General features: G+C 37.9%; 1 protein-coding gene across 5 annotated transcripts in view; it reads left to right on the top strand.

The window, feature by feature from the left end:
• Nucleotide 1: 1 nt before the first annotated feature.
• Nucleotides 2-10,404, top strand: part of sema4ga (sema domain, immunoglobulin domain (Ig), transmembrane domain (TM) and short cytoplasmic domain, (semaphorin) 4Ga) — a 43,818-nt gene continuing 33,415 nt past the window's right edge. For 4 of the 5 annotated variants that reach the window (XR_007933150.1, XR_007933151.1, XR_007933152.1 and 1 more), the window contains exons 1-2: nt 2-203; nt 8,488-8,797. Coding sequence is in view for 2 of the 5 variants with exons in the window: in XM_051916464.1 (XP_051772424.1) it covers nt 8,671-8,797 (127 nt within the window). In the remaining 3 variants the exon portion in view is untranslated. Of the gene's footprint in view, nt 204-6,393; nt 6,549-8,487; nt 8,798-10,404 lie in introns of those variants that run through there. The other variant, XM_051916466.1, reaches the window with a different exon arrangement.

The raw sequence follows: 10,404 nt of genomic DNA, 5'->3' as shown, positions 1-10,404 counted from the left end.
GATGCAGAAGTGGCGCAGGAGGGCGTACAGTAGCTACCTGTGACGAGACGAGGCTCGCGCCGCGGGCACGCACTGCACAGCACAGCGACTATCACAGCTGAGTTCATTCCGCGCCTCTGCTCTTTCTCACGGTACTTGGCTTTACAGTAACTACTAGCCGATTTTCCTTCGTTTTTGGACGGTTTGTGACGAAAGCCATTTCAGTAAGTAGACTACTTTGATACTGTACACGTTTTCTTATTCTTTTTGTGATATTTGTTGTCGGTAGTGCATGTACCTTAATAGTGAGCATCGCACGAAAGTGAAGTTCTTTCCGACAGATCAGTATGAACAAGTCTCATACATAATTTTTGAGTGAAGACAACCTCATATAGACGATACAAAAAAGCTGGAAATTATAATTTCGCACAGGGGAAACATCAACGTATATGGCAAGCCGCTTTAACATTTATTCCTTAAAAAGAACTGTTTTACTGGTGCTTCATTATTAGAAAGAAATTCAATAGAATCCTTTATTCAAATTGTTATTATTGATATTTTATTCTTGCTAGTTAGATTTTTGATTGAACTTCCATTCTGACTAGTCATTTCATATAACAAGTAAAACAATTAACTAGTAAGAATAAAAAAATGTTACTGAAAACAATCAGGATATATACTAATTTCTATGGAACCCTGCACATAACATGCAAGAAAAAAAAGTAAATTGTGCAAACGATTTACTAATTTGTTCCCTTGATTTACTAAATCGTGTGCACAATTTACTATTTCGTTCTCTCGATTTGCTAAATAGTGCACAAGATTTACTATTTCGTTCCCTTGATTTTGCTAATCAAGGGTACAAATTAGTAAATTGTGCACACGATTTAGCTTACTATTTTTTTTCCTGCATGTCATGTGCAGTGCTCTGTAAATTTCTAATAAATACATAATAATAAAGTTCTAATAAATCTACTAGAATCTATTGGGATAGAAATAAGGGTCACACTTTATATTAGGTGGCCTTAACTACTATGTACTTACATCAAAAAATAAGTACAATGTACTTATTGGGTTCATACTGAATTGCGAAACACTTTTGCTGCTATTGAGGTGGGATACGGGTAAGGTTAGGGAAAGCTTTGGTGGTATGGGTAGGTTTAAGGGTAGGGGTAAGGTGTAAAGGATGGGTCAACAGTGTAATTATAAATGTAATTACAGAAATTAATTACAGATGTAATTACATGCAGATGTTTTTAAAATATAAGTACAATGTAAAAACATGTATGTACACAATAAGTGCATTGTATGAAATGATTAATTTAAATGTAAGTACATAGTAGTTAAGGCCACTTAATATAAAGTGGGACCGAAATAAGTTATGGTACATAAATATTTTCTATTAGTAAAACTAAAATATGTGCCAACAACAATTAGAAAAGTCAATATCTGAACCACAAATTTGCAATTTGTTACCAGTAAAAATTGAAAACTCGTAAGTATTGGGATAGTGACTAGAGGCAAAATAGAGCTAGCAAATGGTTACAAATAACTAAAGAATATGTACTACAAGAGAAAGCAACATTTGGAACACATACTAGTAGGAAGTGAATAGTTACACTAGTAACATAATAATAGATGCTAGTTTATTTCAGGGAATACATGTGAGAATGGCTTGCCATACAATGTAAAATATTTCAAAGAGCAGTTCATTAAAAGTTAACCATTAAACTGTGTTAAAGGGCATATGACTGAAAGATAGGCTACTTCAGGCTATTGGTACGTGATGTGAAAGAGTGTCAGGAAGACAAGTCTGCGTTTAATCAGATTAATGCATTAAGGATTAGTCACCTGACAGTGAGACTTTCCTGGGCAATTTTTCCTGGCACAAACACATTTAACTGTCCAAGTAAGATGGCATCTGGGAGAAGAAAGTCTTTTAGTGACATACCAGTAACAGAATGTACCTGTCAAGAATATAACCAAATTGAACATAATTGACACATAATTCTGAAAGTCTTTAGCCTTTAATTCTGAATCTTATGCTGAAGCGTTGCTGATCTTATGCTGTAAAATATATAAAATATTACAATTTTAAATTACAAAATATATGCTTTCTCATGGCATCAAAGTTTAAAGCTTCTCAAATGCTGTATCATTTTACACAAAGGCAAAGCAGCATCAGAGCCGTCACTGATATAGCGGCAGATGTGGGTCAGCTGCATTTTTACTATGACATTTATACGGTATTGTTTCATTAAACAGAATTTGGAGCAGATACAGAGCTGCTCAGATCAGCTATAACTCAGCTGTGTAAAGAAGCCTTTAGAGAGGAATTTATTGCATACTGCCATATGATTTTTCTTCTCTATTATGCTTTTATAGTTCAACAGAATCTCATTTTTATTCTCAACTGAAAGAGACAGTCGCTCATGTGATTCAGCATCCGGTCAATGATCCAGTGTACAATCGGGCACTATCATTGCTTATACTCAAGGTCCCATGCATGCAAGAATAACATTTTTGTAAAAGACTGCTTTCATAATTTTGCAGTTCTCATTCATATGCCAAACACTGATTTAGTTGTTATACTAATATCTTAAGCTAGCTTTATTGGTGTGCCATCCTCTATGAAAAGTTTATATATTTACTTTCTTTGTTCATTGCCTTGTAGAATACTGATGGATCATGTTTCAGTGATGATAAACTTGATAGTGGATGTGCTGTTGAATTTCTGTGGAAGATTATTAGGCAGATTTGTCTAGTTACTCGAGGCCTTGAACTGATCTGTTGTTCTAGATTGCTATTTAATATGAAATGCAGTGTTTACATGTCAAGATTTTAGTTATGCTCCTCCTTCATTCACAAAGACTCATTAATGCATGGAATATAGCATGTTGCCATCTTTCGATTACATTCATGAAATCATGAATTTAGTGTGCTTGTCGGTGCTGCTCTCTCTTTAGAGGGGACTCGGATGTAAATGTGCTCGACGTGATTGACAGCTGGTTAAAGATGCATGAAGGGTCTCATGCAGTCACTGTTGAGCTGAGCTGCTTGCAGAAACAGAGCTATCGTATTCTCTCTGCAGCTGCTTGATTCTTGTCACTTGATTCGGTCCATCCTAAAGTCTGATACCATGTACCCTGTTGTACAACTCAGCACTTTATTTTAAAATGAACTTGCAGCTGATCTTCTATTGTCTGGAATTGGCTTTTCCCCATCTCTACTGCTAGCAGAATAAGAAATAACTGAGTGTTTGACTGATCTCTTTCTGTCTGATGTGACCACGCAGCATAAGACCACTGTGCTGATCTGGAGTTGTCGCTGTGGGCTACAGTGAGCGCCAATTGATATGCTTTCATTTGCTTTTTTTAATGCCGTTAGTGCTAAGAGATTTTCCACTGGGAAGACCTTGCTCCTCATGTGTCTGACCTTTCTTTCTTTCTTTCTTTCTTTCTTTCTTTCTTTCTTTCTAGTTCTCTCTAGGACATCTGAATAATAATACTGCTGATGGTTGTGTAGTTATAATCCTGTAATGGATTTCATTCATAAACCTCTTACACTTTAACTGGATTCTAGTTTTGGACCAAACTATTATTCAGTCCACACTGTTCTCTGTGCAGTTGTTTAATTCCTGAAACTTTTAGTGATATTTAATACCACATACTGTCATATCTGCTAAAGCTTTGTTCACATAAATCAACCCCTGAAGGAATTTTTGCACAGAGCTTTCAAAGCATATTTTTGTGACCAAAAATTATTCAGACACCTTGAACATTTCATTCATTAATACAGTTTATTCATTATTGAGTTTATTCATGATCCTGTGATCATATATATATATATATATATATATATATATATATACAGTTCAAATTCAAATAGATGCTGTTCTTTTGATCTTTCATCAAAGAATCCTGAAAAAAAATCTATAACAGTTGCCACAAAAATATTAAACAGCACAACTGTTTCAACATGTTAATAATAAGAAATGTTTCTTGAGCAGCAAATCAGCATATTACAATGATTCCTGAAGGATCATGTGACACTGAAGACTGGAGTAATGATGCTGATAATTCAGGAATTATTCAGGAAGAAGTTACTTTTTAAAATTATATTAATATTTCACATTATTTAATGTGTTTTTGATCAAATGCATGCTGAGACATTTTCTAAAAACATTAAAAAATCAAAGCATCTTTCTCATTGTGTGAGGTTTCAGCTTTGCTCTTTGACGTTGTTGGTAGAGAACTGTATTGAGAGCAGAACGAGGGATGCTGATCCCATGAAGTTCTCTGGCACAGTACTGCTGATTCCTGTGCTATAGCAGGTGTGAATTCAAGCACATCTGTGCAGTTATGTTTGAGAGAGTTTGTTTTGTGTATTTCATTTAAACAGAGGAAAGGAGTGAAATAGTTTTGAATGAACAAGAGTATGGAGGCCTAGAGAGCCACTGGGAATGTTCTTTCTGAAGGGGAGATAGAGGGAAAAGAAAACAGTGCTCATCTGGTTCGTAAGCTTGTTTAATGGAATGAGGGAGAGAGAGTGTGTTTATCTGAGAGAGGGGGAGAAGTCTGGAGTGTTTACAGAAGAGAGGGACTGAGTGTGTTGGAGCTGTGGATGAAGGGAGGCGAACAGTTGGATGCTCAGGCCACTGTCCTCCTAAATCACATCAGACTGTGAGTGTGCTGGAGCGTGTATATGTGTGTGAGTCTGTGACACAATGACTCTTCCTTTTTAAGTAACAACCATTCTCTTACAGGTCAGTAACGTCCAAACGAACCAACAGTAGTAAGCAGGGCTTGACATTAACTTTTTTTGCTCACCAGTCACTGTGGCTAGTGGTTTTCCAAAGTTACTAGCCACTCAGCATTTTCACTGGCCTTAATTTTGACATCGATACCATGGGGAAAAACTGCCATATAGATATTTTTGATATTATCTCAGAATTTAGCAGCAGGTATATTAGGCTGCTGTCACTTTAAGATCTGAAACACGGATCCATTATTCTGTTTCACATGGGTTTTCTTTCTCAACTGTTGAGAACTCATATGTACACTTAAAATATAAATGACTAAGATTACATGAATACTCAACAAGACAGGCATTTTGACATTATTTTGTGTGTATTTGACTGTTTAAGCGCAATAAGCAGCGAAAAAGAACTCAATTTAGTACTGAGAGGTGGCTTTATGTGCATGCACTTTGGGTGTGAGAGCAAAATCTGTGAAAATGAGTAAGATTATGCACAATATGTGCAATCCCACACTGAAATTCAAGCCCTGTAACACCAACAATATTCATCCGGAGCAAATGAAACAAGTGAGTGAGGGGAGGCGGGTTTGTGTGTGTTTATCTGTCGGAGAGATGAGAAGGCGCAGCTGGTATTGTGTATCTATTCTGCAGAAAATGAGTTTTGGAAGCGTTTCAGATATTTCAGTATCAATATGTGTTGAAAAATCGATATTTTTGACAACACTACATTGCACTTAGTTTATTATTTCAGATGCCTTTTTAAAAGACTACAGTTTAAAAAAGGTATATTATATATAAAATTCAACCTGCCAAAGTGGCTTGTAGGAGTGACTGTGTTACACGCCACTGCTGAAATCCACCCGCATTTGGCGGGTGTTAATGTCAAGCCCTGTTAGTAAGGATATATAACAGTGTCAATATGGAGAAAAATTTTTTTAAAACTAAGGAGGTGATGAGTAGTTTTAATAGATATGTTTATTAATTTGATCAGGTGAATAGTATTTTTGATAGATACATTTATTAAATTGATATTTGCACAGTAGATGAAAACTCCAGTGGCATCAGTGGCCTTCAAAAAGCTGTTTTAGTTGAAGTTGAACCACATTTAATACTACTCACGTCATCTCGATGACCCCTAATACAGGGTGCTTACGGCACTTCATAATTTACTGATGTTAACTTGGATAATTCCTCCTTTAAATAAACAAAATGGTAACCATCAGATAGGTATGATCTAAAGCATCTTAATCACTGTCCCTAAATACCAGTGTAATTTTGTAATCCATCTAAGAGTATGTCATGATCTATAGTGTTGAACGCAGCACTAAGATCAAGTAAAAAGTATTGAGATGCAGCCTTGGTCAGAAGCTAGAAGTAAGTCATTTGTAATTTTAACCAGCGCAGTTTCTGTGCTATGATGAGGCCTGAATCCTGACTGAATTTTTTCATAAATATCTTTTTTTTTTTTTTGCAAGAAGGATACAACTTTTTCTAGTGTTTTAGACATAAATGGAAGGTTTGAAATGGGTCTGTAATTTAACAATTCATTCGGATCTAGTTGTGGTTTCTTGATGAGAGGCTAGATTGAAACCCATGGGACATGACCCAGAGATAGAGACGAGTAAATAATATTGAGAAGAGGCTCTTCTGCTACAGGTAACAACTCTTCGCCGGGACACACCAAGCCAACGTTACAGAACTAGCGGCGATGAAAGCTGACTGTGTTGTCGCCTCTCGTCGGCTGCGTCTTGGCCAAAAAGCTAAAGGACTAAAGGCGACTGTCAACTAGCACGTGCGTTCTGCGCCTGCGTGTAAGTAAATATCTGTCTATATCAGCAGATATCAATAGTCTATTTTCGTCATTCAAAAAGGGAAACCAAAACTAGGACTGCAGATATACAAACCGTCAACAAAGCAGCGCTAAGCTGAACAGCCAATCAGAGTTCTCTTTCACCGACAGCCCTCCCCGATGCTGATTCAACACAGAATCGACCCAACAAAAACCCAGACGGCGTTCGACTAGAGCCAGCGGTGCCAAACACACCGAAAAACTAAATTGACCGCCGCTCAAAAACGGCCCGACATTGCCCAACGGCTGACCGTTGACTTGGCGTGTGCGGCCTTTTCAGTAATTTAGTGGGTATTGGATCAGTTGCTGGTTTGAACCATCCTTGTAAAGCACTGCAAATGTTCTTGAAGGGCTAATTGAGGCTAAATCATAAAACGCTGCCAAAGGTTGTACATCTACAATTGTATTTCTGATACTTTCAATTTTCTCAATGAAGAAATTCATAAAGTCATTGCTACTAAACTAAACTATGTTGGAATATTCAGTTCAGTTGACTTTTGTTTGTTTGTTAAAGGGTTAGTTCACCCAAAAAAGAAAATTCTGTCATTAATTACTCACCCTCATGTCGTTCCACACCCGTAAGACCTTCGTTCATCTTAAGAACACAAATGAAGATATTATTGATAAAATCCGATGGCCTGCATTGACAGCAAGATAATTAACACATTCAAATGCCCAGAAAGGTACTAAAGACATATTTAAAACAGTTCATGTGACTACAGTGGTTCAACCTTAATGTTATGAAGCAACGAGAATACTTTTTGTGCACCAAAAAAACTAAATAACGACTTTATTCAACAATATCTAGTGATGGGCGATTTCAAAACACTGCTTCATGAAGCTTCGAAGCTTTACGAATCTATTGTTTCAAATCAGTGGTTCGGAGCGTGTATCAAACTGCCAAAGTCACGTGAACCATTGAAATTTCTAAACACTTATGACGTAACGAAGCCTCGTTTACTGAAATCACGTGACTTTGGCAGTTTGATACACGCTCCGAACCACTGATTCGAAACAAAAGATTTGTAAAGCTTCGAAGCTTCATGAAGCAGTGTTTTATCTTGCTGTCAATGGAGGCCTCACTGAGCCATCGGATTTCATCGAAAATATCTTCATTTGTGTTCCGAAGATGAACGAAGGTCTTACGGGTGTAGAACAACATGAGGGTGAGTAATTAATGACAAAATTTTCATTTTTGGGTGACCTAACCCTTTAACATATCATTTAGTTGGCTCCTAATTTCTCCTGAGCACACAGTTTATTGCACCGTTCTCATGAATTCTGAACATGAAAACTCTAGAGCATTTGCAGACTAAGCCACCCTGCTTTTGATGCTAGGTGAGAGAAGTCAGAGATGAGCTCTGGTTGAGTTTGTGATATTTGCGTAAAGTCCTGGCTCTTTTGGATTAGGACTCACACTATTCAGTTGTCATACATCATAATCACCGGCTTATTATTCAACGCAGTCACCTCAGAGAGAGCTCAGGATTAAAGGCCTGAAAGGTCGGTGTCATTGGACGCGGCGCTGCATCCAATAAAGCCTTTGATCTTCGCTTGACGTATCTCTGGGTGTCCATGTGCTTTGTGCATGTGTCACTCAGACTTTTTTATATTTGAAAAGAAGACTTCATTTCTATTAAGGTTACCTTTTAGTGCCACAGGGTGCACTGGTTTCCTTTTAACGTGCCCACGTTCCTTTGTTCCGTGCAAACATGAGAATCTTGATAGTAAGTTGTCTTTAGGCAAAATGGGCAGAGAAAATTGTGTTATTTGAGAAACCTGATTTAGCTACAGCGTCAGTACACGCTTCACCTGATCACCTGTCAGCTTAACTATGACATCAGCACTGACTAGTCATTTCTGTACCTGTTTTAACCGTCTTGTTTTTTCTTGTTTTGCAGAGTGAACTGCTTGAGGGAAGGACAGCTGTTTTACTTTTTAGTGAAGAAGAATAAAACAACAGCATTTGTGCACACCAGAGGAAAGAGTCTTAAGAGACGGCCTGAGTGACTTCCTGCTCCCTTAAGAGGGGGGGTGAGCGGCGGTCTTGTGGTACTCTCTCACCCCTCCTAGTCAGACTGAAGATGATGACCCATAGTGCATGGCTGCTGTTCCTGCTGTTGCTGTGTATTGTGTCCACTCTGTGGGGTTACCCCTTCAGACCCCCGCTAGACCTGGATGTGACCCCCAGAACTACGGTCTTCTCCAACGGTATGATACAAATTATGTTTTCTATTCTACGGCCGTCGATACGTGTCGACTCTCTCGTGAGCGCACGGACGGAAGCCAGAGATTTTAGTCTATAAAGTAATAAATATGGATATTTTTCTTACAATAACGCATCGCTTCACTTCAGAAGACTCTTATTAACCCTCTGTAGCCGTATGGATTTCTTTTACTTTTTCAAGCCATCCTAAGTGTATAAGACTTTCTTCTTTCAACCAAACACAATCGGAGTTATATTAAAAAATATCCTGGCTCTTCCAAGCTTTATAATGGGAGTGAATGGTGCCTTTTTTTAGCCCCAAAAAAGCGCATCCATTCATCATAAAAGTAATCCATATGGCTACAGAGGGTTAATAAAGGCCTTCTGAAGAAAATCTCTGGTTTCTGGTAACAGCCTTTACTGGAAGGTAGAGATTTCAGTCTATAAAGTTATAAATATGGATATTTTTCGTACAATCACTCATAGCTTCACTTCAGAAGGCATTTATTAACCCCCTGTAGCCATATGGATTACTTTTATGATGGATGGATGCACTTTTTTGGGCTTCAAAGAAATGGCACCATTCACCAAAGCTTGGAAGAGCCAGGATATTTTTTAATATAACTTAAGAAAGTCATAAACACCTGGGATGGCTTGAGGGTGAGTAAATTATGGGATAATTTTCATTTTTGGGTGAACTATCCCTTTAAGTGTTGTGATGCATTTCCAAGTGAAACGGAATATTGAATAGAGGGCAGGGTTTTATTTTAGCGCGCCTTCTCTCCATCACTCGCTCATAGCAGACTGACGGTTGGACGGGAGCGTTTAAGGATATTCAACCCTGACGTAATCAGAGAAGGAACGGCATTCCAGAGTGGAAGCAAATTTTCCGATTTTGGATTAACACGACAAACACATTTTTTCTGTGTATTAGCTTGCACAGATTAATTTTTCACCACAAGACTAATAATGTGCGCTAACAAAGCAAATAGGGTTCATTTTGATATCATGACAACTTTAAATATGATAATGATTCAGGACCATGGTAAATGTGTAATCATTCATGTGTCCATTAGCATCACTACTGTGGCACTACAGTACTTTTCTGTTGGGATCTCAATGGTTAATTTTCAAGTAAATAAAAATGGCTGCTCAGGCAGATGCAGAGAATCGGCTGTGTGGATACATGAGGGGGAGTGGGTTCATGGACTGTTTATAACTATATACTTAATCATTCAGATGTAAGCAAGGGCTCTATCACAGCCGTTTAGATGACTCGCTACTTGCCAGCTTGAATTTTGTATCTCTCTTCGCTGTTGAACAATAAAACCACTTTCTCTCACATCTGTGAAGCAGAAATGCTGGAGAGAAGGCAGAATAAGTCAACCCAAGGTTTCCTTTATCGCCAGTGTTTGGTTACACAATCGCAGAAAGGTCAGAGAGCTAAGAGACTTGAGGCCTGTGTTGAGTGTAAAAACACTGAGAGAGCAGCAGGTTCACTCTCTAAGAGTCTTCCTACCTTTCCCTGCCAGGTCAATGACCTAGAGAAGGAGCACTGCAGCAGATTTTCAATGCAGAAGATAATCGTAAACAGTGTTACTTGCATTTAATA

This window comes from Ctenopharyngodon idella, chromosome 13 (assembly GCF_019924925.1).
Source record: "Ctenopharyngodon idella isolate HZGC_01 chromosome 13, HZGC01, whole genome shotgun sequence".
In the NCBI taxonomy this organism is placed as follows: Eukaryota; Metazoa; Chordata; class Actinopteri; order Cypriniformes; family Xenocyprididae; genus Ctenopharyngodon; species Ctenopharyngodon idella.
Note: the sequence above shows the minus strand (reverse complement) of the source record. Positions and strands in the feature narration are given on the sequence as shown.